Source organism: Diabrotica undecimpunctata, chromosome 10 (assembly GCF_040954645.1).
Source record: "Diabrotica undecimpunctata isolate CICGRU chromosome 10, icDiaUnde3, whole genome shotgun sequence".
NCBI lineage: Eukaryota > Metazoa > Arthropoda > Insecta > Coleoptera > Chrysomelidae > Diabrotica > Diabrotica undecimpunctata.
Window position 1 is genome coordinate 8,880,978 of NC_092812.1, and position 14,172 is coordinate 8,895,149.

At 30.6% G+C, this 14,172-nt stretch overlaps 1 protein-coding gene across 1 annotated transcript in view; it reads right to left on the reverse strand.

Moving 5' to 3' along the window:
* Positions 1-13,057, reverse strand: part of LOC140452327 (E3 ubiquitin-protein ligase ariadne-1-like) — a 64,609-nt gene extending 51,552 nt beyond the window's left edge. The window contains exons 1-3 of the mRNA XM_072546514.1: positions 12,689-13,057; positions 2,548-2,703; positions 2,384-2,449 (exon numbers count right to left, since the gene is read on the reverse strand). Of these exons, the coding sequence (XP_072402615.1) occupies positions 2,384-2,449; positions 2,548-2,703; positions 12,689-12,895 (429 nt within the window). The 5' untranslated portion in view covers positions 12,896-13,057. The remainder of the gene's footprint in view (positions 1-2,383; positions 2,450-2,547; positions 2,704-12,688) is intronic.
* Between the last annotated feature and the right edge of the window lie 1,115 nt (positions 13,058-14,172).

A 14,172-nucleotide genomic window follows, 5' to 3' on the forward strand; every position in this document is an offset into this window, starting at 1 on the left:
TTGTTTAGATTTAATGCCATCCAGATGTTGAAAAAGATGACGCAATATCAGTTCATTAGCGTGTAGTTGGCATATGAGCCATTGGAGTGGACGTTGAAACTTGATTTCCAATAAACGAATAACACCATCTTTGATTCCTGTGTTAACGACAGTCCCATCATAACCAACAATCATTATTTGATTGGCATTAATAGACTTGGAGGAAAGGAATATCAGAATATAGTTGCAAATCGTTTTGGCGTCACCAGTTTTCAAATAAATATGGTCAGTTATTCCGGTTCTTTCAATAGGATAATAGTCTTCTCCTGAATCACTCTTTTACGACCATCTTCGTGTATCAACATTTTATCTTTCTACCATCGTAAAATAATCCGATGATGTCTGCACCAAAAATTGTAGTTTCAATCTGTAAATGTAGCACTAGCTTTGGAACGAGCTCGTCGAACTCTACTTCTGCCTATAACTCGTGATGAATCGTTTTCAGTGATGAGACCAATAGCTTGAAAGCTGCAGAAATGATTGCAGCTCCAGCATGATTTGGAACCCTATAACGATCTAATGTTCTGGCAACAACCGGAAATGTGACAACAGTAATTTTTCTTTAATATCTCTGTCTGTTGAATATTTGATCGTATCTTTGAAGTTGTAGGTGATTTAGAAGTACTAGGAATGGATTTCATCTCTATTTGCAAGGCTTTGTTCTTTACGTTATTTTTGTTGGTGTAATCCATCATTTTACGGTCAGTCCGTTGCTCGATTAAGAAATGTCGTTCTGGTATTGAAATGTTTGGGTTTTTATCATAGTTGCAATATCTGGACTCTAAACATTTGCAAGTAGCAATATCAAACAATTTCTTGCTATCCTTACCAAACTTGAACAGCTTATTTTTGAAACCATCTTCTTTCTTCTTGCCTTTATAAGGTTTCGATAATGTTCTATACTTACCGTGGTAAGCTATAATTCTAGCTAATATTGTTTTGTGTTCTAAGATTGGTATTAAAGCTCTGAGCCACATCTCTACTCTTTCCGTGACCATTTCACTGGTTTTCTGAACACATTTGTTATACTGTTTTTTATAGCTTGGAGATGCGAATAAAAAAAAGAGCTTCATCATATCTTCGTATATAGGTAACACATTTTTAGAGAGCTGACTGCCAGAACCAGAATATTGAAGAAGATACTTTACTCCGGAGCAATGCCATAGTTGTAATCTAATTATAACAACTGTAAACGAATTCACACATAATTTGCCACAATACTAAACCTTGACGATTGCGCTTAATGCTATACAAAACGGTACTAAAACTAAACCTACCGATTATCGAAACAGTACTGAATAGGGAATACCTACTTAGAATGAGAATTGAAATTGGAGGTGGGAGAGTGAAGGTCGACTCATGTGACAGGTTATAACTGATTGGGTGCACCGTTAGGCAGTAGGTTGGCCCGAAATTCAAAATAGATCGATTTCAGTAGCGCCGCGCACCGGGGCAGTTATTCTGATGAAAATAGCAGGAAGTTAATGCAGTTTTCGATTTATAACTTAGAAGTGGATCGACACCGCATCTCGCTAATAAAAAATTTAAAAAAAAAAATTAATTTCAAAATTAAAATTACATTGGGACACAGCGAAAATATCAAAAAATGACAATGAACTTTTCGAATTATTTCCCACAGGAGCATCCATTCCGCACCCCACGTTTGTGAAAATCTTTATTTCATTTTTCTCCATTTAACAGTATATATAACATCATATAATTGTTTGTTTCATTTAGCTATGGTATATGGGTTCCACATTGTTTAAGCTGCAGCGAAAAGCAATTAGGATTGTGGCAAATTTAGGTTTCAGGGATGAATGTAGGTGTACATTCATAGAATTGAACATATTCTTAATTCTTGCAAGCATATTATATTATGTAAAAGAATTGAAAATTAGTTTTTACGCCATGGCAATATCCACAAAGTTACTACCAACCACTGCAACAATATTGTGCTTTCATCACAAAAATATACTAAGCTACCCATCTACTTTAAAGTGTATAAATAAATGTGTCTGAGTTCTCAATATGAATGAGGCAGATAAAATTAAATTAGATTTTTTTGCTAAAACTAAATTTTGGTTAATTCCCATTAAAGATAGTGTTACGAACATGCAAACTGTACAATAGTAAATAAAACATTTAAATGTCAAAACCCTAAAACTCTATATTTTTATCAGTATTATAAACAATGTTGCCACATCTCGTTTTATTAAGATCTATTGTATATTTCCTGTAATAACTTTTAAGCTTTGATGTAAATTTTCCTCTGTTACCAGTTGTTTTATTATTGACTAATGACTATATGACTAATCTTAATTAGATATAATTGTGTGTTACTTACTGATGATGGAAAAATCATAAAACAAATCTCACATTCCTCTGTTCCATTATTTGATTTTTTAGGTGGCTAAAAATAATGTTAAATTAAAAAAAATGAACAAGACTTACAGATTAAACTTGAAATAAATTAATATTGTATATTACGATTCAGAACTTAACTGTTACCTTTGCTCTAAAGCTAATATTCAATTCCTTAAAAGGATTAATAACTCTAGCTTCAGAAAACAACTGATCTTGATCACCATCATAGAACCTTTCCATTAACTTTTCTTTATCCCATCGAAAGTGATTTAAAAGAATACGTGTCGTTGTTGCAGGTATCTAAAAAAATTAATTAAAACATTATAACAGATAATTTTTATCTCACATAAAATTGTTTATGAAGTGATGCAATTTAATTTGTGGAATCAAAATTAATTCTGGTAACAATAAGTTATCTAGTGTGGTCTTTATAGACCCTCAAATGTTGAAGAAATATCGGAATACTCCAGTAAATGACCCTTTTGGAGTGTAATGCTCCTCGTCAAGACGGATTTGCTTGAAAATTTGGATTTAGGTTCCTCTTGCCCTCAAATTCACTTTTGGACTCGAGCCCAAGGTTGCTTTACTTGGGGGGTGAAATCCACCCCTTCTTGGCAGTGAAAAAATATACATTCTAAATAAATAACTATAAAGAATGTATTTATCGAAAAAATATTCTTAGCAAAAATGTAGCTTATAAAAAAAAACAAAAAAAAATGGTGTACTTATGAATTCTGTAGACCCAGTAGAAGCAAAGTTGTAGCTCATGAAAAGTGGGTTCTTATTTTTCAAATTCCAAATTGAATATTTCAACGTGAAATAACCAAAAATGAAGCACTTTTCGGAAAAAAACTCTTAAAAAGGCTTTATTTTTGTTTTTTTTTTTTTAGTTTTTAGCATCAAAACTAAGCAAGTTATACTCAAAATAAAGTTGGTCCCTTTTTTGGTAATAATATCGTGAAAGTCACCCCCTAATTAGTACCCCAAATAAAATTAATTAAAGTGCTTATTATTATTTTTTTAATTTGGTTTTAAAGTAAAAAAAAAATTGACATTTTGAAAAAATGCCTTTTTTTCAAAATACCTTAAAAACTACTAGTGATACAAAACATCTCTGGAACAATAAAAAAATATGGTTTTTCCATTTCTGAACATTCTTTTTCCTTTTTTTGTTTTTCTGTAAGACAAAAATTGGTTAAGATATTCAAAGTTTGTATACACCCGTGATTAGTGACTCGTTCAAGCCCTTTCAACTACAACCTTTTTTAAAAATCATTAAAAAAATATAATTTAATTGATCTTATTGCCCTTAAAAGCCTATAAAATGGTTTTTTTAAGCACTTCATAGCTTAAAAGCTAACCGAGTTATGAGTAAAAAACCAATCACATATTTTAGGAGATTTCACCATCCTTAAAAAATAATAAGGGTTGTTTTTAAGTTACAATAAAATAAATTCATAACATTTTGATTAAAAAAATTATTGTATACATAGTTTCAATAAAAAAAAATACTACGACTATTCGAATTTCTTCGCAAGGGGTGGTTTTATGAGGGTAGAAATAATGTGGTAAAAAATTATAATAGTAAAGAAATCTAAATTTAATGTCACTGTCATTATATAATTCCAAATTACTTGAATTTACAATTATGATTTTTTTTTCTAAAAGGGGTCGTTTTCATCCCTAAAAAATAAAAGCAACGAACCGCGCCAGTCCAATTTTGAAGTTGAAGGTAGGTATAACCTAAATCCAAATTTCCATGCAAATCAGTGGAGACAGGGTATTAAATGACATTGTTTTAATTCTAACTAATCTACTGAGTGGGATTTAAGGGTTAAACTGTAATAAAATCTTAAATTATGTTGTTTAATGTTAATTGACATTCATTTACTTCATCAACGATTACAATTATACGATTTTTCTAACAGGGGAGTTTTCACCCCTAAAAAATATAAAGCTACCACCGGCACAAGTCCAAAAGTGAAATGGAGGGTAAGTAAAACGTAAATCCAAATTTTCACGCAATTCGGCGGTGACACGGAAAATTACAGGGTATCGCCGTATTTCAGTTCATTTACTGGACTAGAAGACTATATTAATTAGTTTCTTCAAATAAAGTATATAGCCGAGCTATTTACCCCTAGAAAGACGCTTAGAAACGGAATATACCGACTAAATTTTTTTTACCTTTTTACCGCACCAAACCTTTTTTATTTGATTCTATATATTTTTTTAAGTTCACATGTATTTTTCTCAAATTTTTCCAAATGGACCGTAAATTATTATTAACAAATAACTTATAACAAAAAAACAATTTTTTTAGACGTATCTCATCAAAGTAAATACTTTCTCTTGGTAATTTTTTAAAAAATGCTTCCTTTTCGAGTTATTTGCAATTTTTTGTTTAAAAAATGGTTTAATAAGTGATTTTTGGGTTTTTTTTTCTAAAAAAACGTTTGGCATTCCTTTCCCCAGGTAGCTGTAGCTTCCTCTGTGGTTATTGTTAGTTATTGCCCTGGAAACCATCAGGGTCTTCTAACTCTAATGCCCCAAATTGATCGCATTGCTCCTGTAATGATCCTTTCCCAAGTTAACATGCTCATTTTCTAACTTGGCTGCACCGTACTGAAGACGACCAATAGTCAGAAATATGTATATACAGTTGCCTTCCATCGATATACCTTTTTGGTTTTCTGTTTTGCGAGATATGACATTACGTTTTACTTTTATTATTCACTCGCATTATCCTTTTCCATTCTGTATATATATATATATATATATATATATATATATATATATATATATATATATATATATATATATATATATATATATATTGTTACGATAAATATCATGGCCTAAAATAACTGTAAATATTATGACTAATTCTGTTTTGTTGTAGAAATTTCGGCGAAGGATCTAGATGAATCATCCGATTCAGGTAATGCCTACCTGACACACGATGGGTCCCCGTCCCCGTTTGTTATAAAAACAACAATTCGAACCTTCTGGAGACGAGCCGATGTATATACCAGTTTTGAGAGACCATTTCGCCGCTCTGTCTAGTCGAGAGGGCCGTCGACTTTTCGAGTCTAACGGTACTGGGTATATAACAGGACATTTTATTTGGAAGAAGAACAGTTGATTTTGAAGACGCGCGCGCGATTTAATTGTTACGTTCGGATATATATAAATTATTGTCAGATAAGTTAATATAAATAAAAAAATAAATTAAATTCGTAAGTGTTATAAATATTGAACCTTTTAATAAATTCACAACAATATATATATATATATATATATATATATATATATATATATATATATATATATATATATATATATACAGTATACTCCCTCTATAACGAACACGGTTATTACGAGGTTTCGCTTATAACGAGATACATTAGATGTCCCGTAAAGTTTCTATTGAACTATAACCGTCTATAGCGAGGCAAATTTGGTCATAATGAGAGAAAATAAGATCCAAAAACGTGTTTTTTACGTTTTTGGTCCGGTCGTGGCTATAAATAAATATCTTTTCAAACAGCCCCTCAATAAACTTAACTGCAGCCCGCAATAAACTTCTTTACAATGAATAAATACAACTGTTTCACATCTTTAGAAAATATGATAGAATGATACTGGACCATTTAAAGCAGTTAAAAATGACAGAGTTCTTAAAATTGCAGAAGCAATAGTTTATGTTATCCTTGAAAATACGCTTTATACATTATGTAGTTGGAAAAAAATATAAGTACAGATTTTTTGTTTTAACATATATCATTGATAATAAAAGTAAACAACTCTTTTATGTTTTAATATAATTTCATTGACAATAAAAGTAAATAACTTTTTTTCAAAAACGCCATTCAAACAATATTTATTAGCATCTTATATTGCTCCGAATGGCTTCACTATAGGAAGTTAATGGTTTAGAAAACTACAGATTCATATGTATGCACAGTATTATTATTGTCTGATATAACGAGATCGGCTTATAACGAGGTAATTTGTCTGTCATTTCAGTTCTCGGTATAGAGGGAGTCTACTGTATATATATATATATATATATATATATATATATATATATATATATATATATATATATAATATGCTAACATCTTGGTGTATAAATCATATACATCCATGCAAAACAGCTTATTTGAAACCAACCAATAGAAGCGCAGCAACTGCCACTCAGCTGACCCAGTGGGTCTTGCAAATTTGAGGTTATGTAAGGGTTTTTAAGGGAAAAACACCCATAATTTTAATTAACTTTTATTTTTTAATTTTAATTAACAGAAATACCATGATATTTACAAAAGTATACAGCTGACACTCACAGAGTATTTGGTCTGCAGAGAAAGGCAGTGAGGGTCCTTGCTGGTTTGCGATTTAGGGAGACTGCCATCAGGCTTATGAAAGATTGGGAATTCTTATTGTACCAGCGCAGTACATTCTAAAAAACCTTCATCCACGAAGAGAAATACCAATCTATTTAGAAGTCATGAAGATCAGCATGGTTACGATACTAGGCACAAACAGAATATGATACCAGCATATTGGTATTTGAAAAGGTGTCAAAATGGACCAGGGTATTGGGCAATAAAATGTTTTAATGTTCTGCCTGAAAAGAAATTTGAAAATAAAATTAAAAAAATATTGATAAAAAATTCCTTTTATTCAATTCAGGAATTCTTACAACATAATTTTAATTTTAATTGAGGTCTTCTAAATATGACATATGTAAGATTTTATATTTTTAACATGAATAAACAGTATTGAGTATGGTAGTGTAACATGTTACCAAAGAATGAGACAAATCATAATTACTGTTCAAAAGTTATAACCAAAAAAAATATTAGTTAAAATTCAAAACTTGTCATATATACTATTACTTAAAATATGAGAACAGACACTTTTTAATGGGCATTTGACATTTCCCATACGGGTCACAATATGAGATAGCAATATGTACAGATAAAAATTATTAGAGTTTCTTACAAGAAAATTATTCAGTGTGTCAAATGAACTTTGTAATAAATGTAGTAGTGATTTATATTTAAATCCAAAATTGTCAACCTCATTTTATAATATATTTGTAGATCATTACTTTTACTAAGAGTGTTCGGATTATTTCCAATGAAAGTTATTAGCTATAAGATACAGTCTGTCCCAAACCCTTCTTTCAGTGCGTCACTAATTTTGACGTCATATAGGATTTTAAGAATGTCGAGAATTATTGCATGACATTTTAGTTAAATTTGACAGTTGTAGCTTGTAGGATCGTAATCTCTCTTTTTCTAATTGAAAATAATTTAATAATTTTAATATTAGTCTTTGTTTTTCTCGATATATTTCGGTATATTTAAAATATTTTTATGACAATAAATACAAAATTAAATTTTCACTGTAAAATGTCTGATAATACTAACCTGGAATGACAATTATCATTTTATCAGTTGACATTGTGAAAGTACTGTCACGATCGAGACAATCTGCGTCAAATTATATTTATGCGCATCGTTGATTGGATATCTATTTAGCGTATTCTAAACTCCAACCAATTATACATCCGTAAGTAGAATTAGCTTTACGATAAATAATTTTCTAAGTTCTATGTATAATAATCACAGACTCACGTTTTTTTCTGTCACTTCTAGCTTAATGTGTTAGAGAGAATTCGATCAACTATGACGCACTGAAAGAAGGGTTTGGGACGAACTATATGAAATTTTAATAATCTTAGAAGCTTATATTCTTTAAACAGACTTTTATATAAAATGTTTAAGAGAAAACTTTCTTTTTATTATTAAATACATGAGTAACTTTTTCCAAGACTTCTCCACATTTTAGTAACAGTCATCAATAATTCTTTGAATCAAATCGTGCAAACATGTTGATTGTATATGTAATTATGTGATTTTATACTCCCAAAGAAAAAAACCTAAGAGATCAAGATCTGAATAACAAGCAGGGCCACTCTATGAATCCTCTTCACCCAATCCATTGATTTTGAAAATTCACATATGAAAGATTTCTAACCCATCGATAACAGTGGAGAAGCACTAGGTCTTGTTAAAGCCAATTTTGTGGTAACTGGCCATTCTTGTCCATTTAAACCAAGCCGTTCTGGTAACTTGTCACCAGTCAAGTTTCCATGTATGAAATATGGGTCTATAAGCCTATTTTGGACAATTTTCATCAACAGTAAAATTGTGGATGCTGTTCTAATACAATCACCACAGCTGATCATGATTAATATTTTATTATTAAATCATTATTAATAAAAAGAAAAAAGTTTGGTCTTGAGAAATAAATGTATCTATTATTTAACTGTAAAATGATTTGTTTCTCATTTTAACAAATTTCCTCTACCAAACTTAGTATATCTGAATTAGGAATAACAAGTTTTTCTAAATCTGCAAAAATATACAGGGAGTAGTGAATTTTTTAAACTACACTGCGTGTCACGAAAAAGAGGCCACCTAGAATTGTTTAAGAATTTTTCAATAACTTTAAGTTTATACAATTTATTCTATTGTAACTAAATTCCTACAATGCAGAAACACTTTTGGCGTCTTTTAGGCACCGACAGGTCAATTAAGGATAATAAGTTTGCAGAATTGATATCAGTTTTACGATTTCAGATAATGCATGTGTTGTTTGTACCTTATTTTTCTTGGAATATGGCTATTCTGTTTTTCAAAAATCTTTCACTAGTGTACAGTTGTTCGAAGAGTAAACTTGTGCAATTTTTAAATTAAAAACTATGGCTGAGAAATTTGCTAGATCTGTTCAAATTGTTACTTTGATTGGTAATGAAATGAGTCAAATAGAAGTGGCCAGACACCTTGAAGTCAGTCGTTGTATGGTCCAAAAAATTTACCAACGATTCGTAGAGACTGGATCTCACGAACGATGACCAGGATCAGGCCCGAGAAGAATCACGACGGCCAGAGTAGACCGTTCTTTACAACGCACTTCTTTGCAAAATTAGTTCTTTACGGCTAGATCAATCCAAAACCGTTTTCAAAATGCTCACGGGTGGATTTTAAGCACTTCTACCGAGAAGAAGGTTGAGCGAATTTGGCCTAAGGGCTCGCTATCCAGCAACAGGACCTTTGTTAACAGCAGCACATCGACAACACCTACTACAGTTTGCTAGAGACCACGATCATTGGATGATAGAAGATTGGAAAAACGTTTTGTTTAGTGATAAGTCTCTTAATGGCTCAGATGGTCGCATCAAAACATACAGAAGATGTGGGGAACGATATACTGCTTGTGTTCGACAAGTATGTGTTGCTTTTGGAGAATGTTCAGTAATGTTTTGGGCAGGCATTTCATTCAAGGGCCGTACTGATCTCGTATTTATTGATAGAGGAGCGTTGAATGCACACTGATAGATTACCGAAATTCTAGAAGAGCATGTAATGCCTTTTGCTGGGTTTGTCAGTGAAAACTTTATTTTTATGCAAGACAAAGCGCGGACGTAGCCAGGATGGTAACGCAATATCTGGAAACTGTCGGTGTGCCAAAAATGAACTGGTCGGCTCAAAGTCCAGATTTGAACCTGATTGAACATGTTTGGGACCAACTCAAACGAAGGGTAAGAAACAATACCTGCTTCCATAAATCAATCGTGAGCAGCTTTAGTTGGCGCTCATGGAAGAATGGGAAGCTTTTCCTAAAATGACATCCAGAATTTGATTCAATACCAAATCGAATGAGAAGTGTAATTCACAATAGACGTAGTAACACACAGTATTAATAAATACGACTTAACTGTAATTTTATAAAGAAAACAGAAAAAATGTACAATGTTAATTTTTTTTTATTTTTCAATAAAATCATTATTTTGGAAGAAGTTATTTTTTGACGTTTGTTATTTAAAAAATGATTGCATACTGACAATCACTTTGTGGTATGATTCGTAAAAATTTATAACTGGCAAAAATTTTAGGTAGCCTCTTTTTCATGACATGCAGTGTATTATTCTGATTGGTCTTGGGAAATAAATGTAGCTGTCCTTTAACTGCAAAGTGATTTATTTCTTATTTTAACAAATTTCTGCACAAATATACAGGATGTCCCACTTAAATTAAATAAGTTGAGGGTATTTCCAGTGAAACCAGAAGTAGAGCAGTAGCAAAAAATATGGCATTAGGTGCATGTGTCATTGTACTTACATGAAAAGTTTCATGAATACCATATTTTTCCTTTCAAATACATTTATTTGGTTTCATACTTTATCCTAACCCTGTACAAGCAAAACCAAATCTTAAAGTCACAATAAATGAATGAAAAAAGCAGAGAATTTTAGCAGTCTGAAAATGCATTTTATAATCGGTCATGATTTTAATAGCCACAATTTTGTTTGCAGTTGTAGTAATCTAATACAAAAAAAAATCTTATACGCTATTGAGTACTGTAATCTCGTAAGTTTAATAATTGGCAAAGAAACCTTGCTGCGTAGACCAGATAGTAATAATATATCAGTAATATATTATTGGTCACTGTGTTCTTTGACTGATGTCCATCATCCAATTAATTTATACTATTTACTTATATTAGAAAACAATGAGTTGATATATAGATTATTGTATCAACATGTTTTAGATATTAAACTTACACCACAAAAATTTCACAATGACTAGTAGCAACATAAAAAACAATTCCTAGTACAGTATACTCCCTCTATAACGAACATGGTTATTATGAGGTTTTGCTTATAACGAGGTACATTAGATGTCCCGTGAAATTTCTATTGAACTATAAACCTCTATAGTGAGGCAAATTTGGTTATAACGAGAAAAAATAAGATCGAAAAACATGTTTTTTACTATAAATAAATACCCTTTTTAACTGCCGCCCGAAATAGACTTCTTCTGTTTAATCTACCAGCCGAAATTGTGTTGTTGAAAATTTACAATTTAGGATTCACAAGTGTCAGTGTCGGGGTTTCACCATTCGCACCTAATAAGAAGGTCCTAATAGACAAGATCTGGAAACTGCTTTAAACATTGTAAGAAACTTTATCCAAACACAAAATGCAAATGAAGGAGCATAAAACAGTTTCGCATCTTTAAAAAATATGATAGATAGCATGATACTGGACAATTGAAAGCAGCCAAAATGACAAACTTCTTCCAATTGCAGAAGCAATAGTTTATGTTATCCTTGAAAATACGCTTTATACATTATGTAGTTGGAAAAAAATGTTTTGTTTTAACATATATAATTGATAATAAAAGTAAAAAACTTTTTTTCAAAAACGCCATTCAAACAATATTTAGCATCTTATATTGCTCCGAATGGATTCACTATAGGAAGTTAATGTTTTAGAAAACTACATATTCATATGTATGCACAGTATTATTGTTGTTTGATATAACAACATCGGCTTATAATGAGGTAATTAGTCTGCCATTTCAGTTCTCATAGAGGGAGTCTAGTGTATTATTATTTTAATTTTGGAATTTATTTTGAAAATGTGATTAATATTGTAATAATGTAGTTCTGAATAAGATGTTGACTCCGAAATAAATGTATACTATGCACATGATTATTTGTATTGTTTCCTGCTGCTATAAAATGCTAGTTGGATGAACAATAATTAAACGACTTTATGAGCGACTAGCCACAACATTCATCTTCCTCCAGCTCTATGTTTTTCTAGAATATTTCTCTGCATAATAACTTGTGTTTTCTTTCCATGAAAGTATTGGCAAGAAAGTCTTCTTTTGCAATTATATCTATGTAAAATCTTCTCGAAAAGAGAGAAAAAGTCATCAACATTCTTATATCAAGCCATATATCAAAAACTTGTACATTGACTAGTGATTAAGGCATATCTACATCACTCATTTTATTTGCTAATGATACAAAGTTTCAAGAGTGTATTGTTCCATTATAATATCCATTCCTATGTTATTTAAGTTAAATTTCTTTCTCAGTGAAATATGTGTATGGACCAAAGTTGTTGCTTTCTTTTTTTATTAATTGCATTATAATAGATATAAACTTCCAAAAATAGTGTTGCCCTAAGAAAAATTATGCATGATATATAACCTGAAAATACATTATTCAGAACAATGAAATAAACAAAGATTAAGTACATTAAAAAAAATAAAATCACACTAAGTTTGAAAATGTTAATAATTGTAGAAACAATTTTAAAAAACACATCACATTTTTTGTTACCTGCTGTTTAAAATACAAGGTTTTCCTGTTGTGGAGGTTAGAGAGTCAAAAGGTTATTACTTAAATCAACACTTACCTCGACAACAGAATTAACGTCTTTAATTGAATCTACCATGTGCTGAACAATTTCCTCGGTACTAAGAACTTCAAAGGGGTAATCTTCTGAATCTGGTTGCATTTCTCTATGGCCAGTTACTTCCACTTCCATGGCAAAATCAACATCATCTCCACTTGACTCGTTTCCAGAGTCAACATCATCATAAGTTTCCTCCTCCGAGTCCATTTTAAATATAAATTAATTCGATGTATTCATATAATTTAATATTTAATGTTCTCTTTGAATTTTGCGAATATAAAATAGAAAAACAACACAAATAATACAGTTAAATACACATTGAAAGCAATATAATATTCACTACAATCCAATGCAGTGCTGCCACACTGCATTACCAAAATCTGTTGATTTTAAATGAAGTTAGAAAATTGCTCAAAAAGGTCGGTTTTCTATTTAAATTAATCCAAAAGCATTTTGCAATGTTAATTAAATTTTTATGTTCCCAAAAAATAATATATTTAAATTGCAATTTAAACTACAGCATTCGTATTAAAACGCAGTATTAAAATTGCAGTATTACTATTATAGCGCCAAAATTATTTGTAGGAAATGTAATTGTTTTTAATTAAAAAATATTTTAACCAAAATCCAGTGAAATGAAAAGTATAAATCTTGGACCAACGTATAAATTGAGTAATCTATAAAAAAAATAAGAAACGTTTTCAGTTTATCATAAATCTTTTTACACAACGTGACAACCTCTAAAAAGTTGATAAAGGAATTAACATACAATAAATGCAATGTCACACTTGTCAGTTTTGACGTTAACCGTATTTCGTAAGTTGTCTATATTTTCGATTTATAGTATGACGTATCACACAAAAACTATTTTGTTGAAATGTAAAAACTAAAATCAGATATTTAGCCTTGACTATTTTATGAGAATGGCACAATCATAGACATAATAAAAAAAGATGTTACAGTAGGCGTAGACTAGCGCGAAGCTTTATACTATGTTTTCTATATTTTTAAAATTTAAATAATATTTTTAAAATTGAATAAAGTAATTTTATTATTTATTTATTATTTATATTTTAAACAAATTATATTATATTCAAAAATTTAATGAATTATTATGTTTGCTCCTAGCACCACCTGTTGACGTATTAACAAAACATACGTTGTTTACTTATGACAAACCTCTTAGATTCAAAACAAATATTAATAATAAAATATAAATAAACATCATTTGATAGTAAATTTAATCATTATATAAACTAAATAATGTGTTAAAAAATAATAATTGATATACAATGAAATTATGAAATTATTTTATAACCAGAAATAGCTTCAGTCTTCCACGTCTTCACTTTGCTGAGGGCTTGGTTCGCTCTATGCATGACCAGTTTTCGTTGTGCTTCACCAGCACCACCAGGTCGTCCGCATACGCTATTTCCTGTAGACCAATGCTCAGTTCGGCCCAAAAATCTCGTTGTAAAGAACAT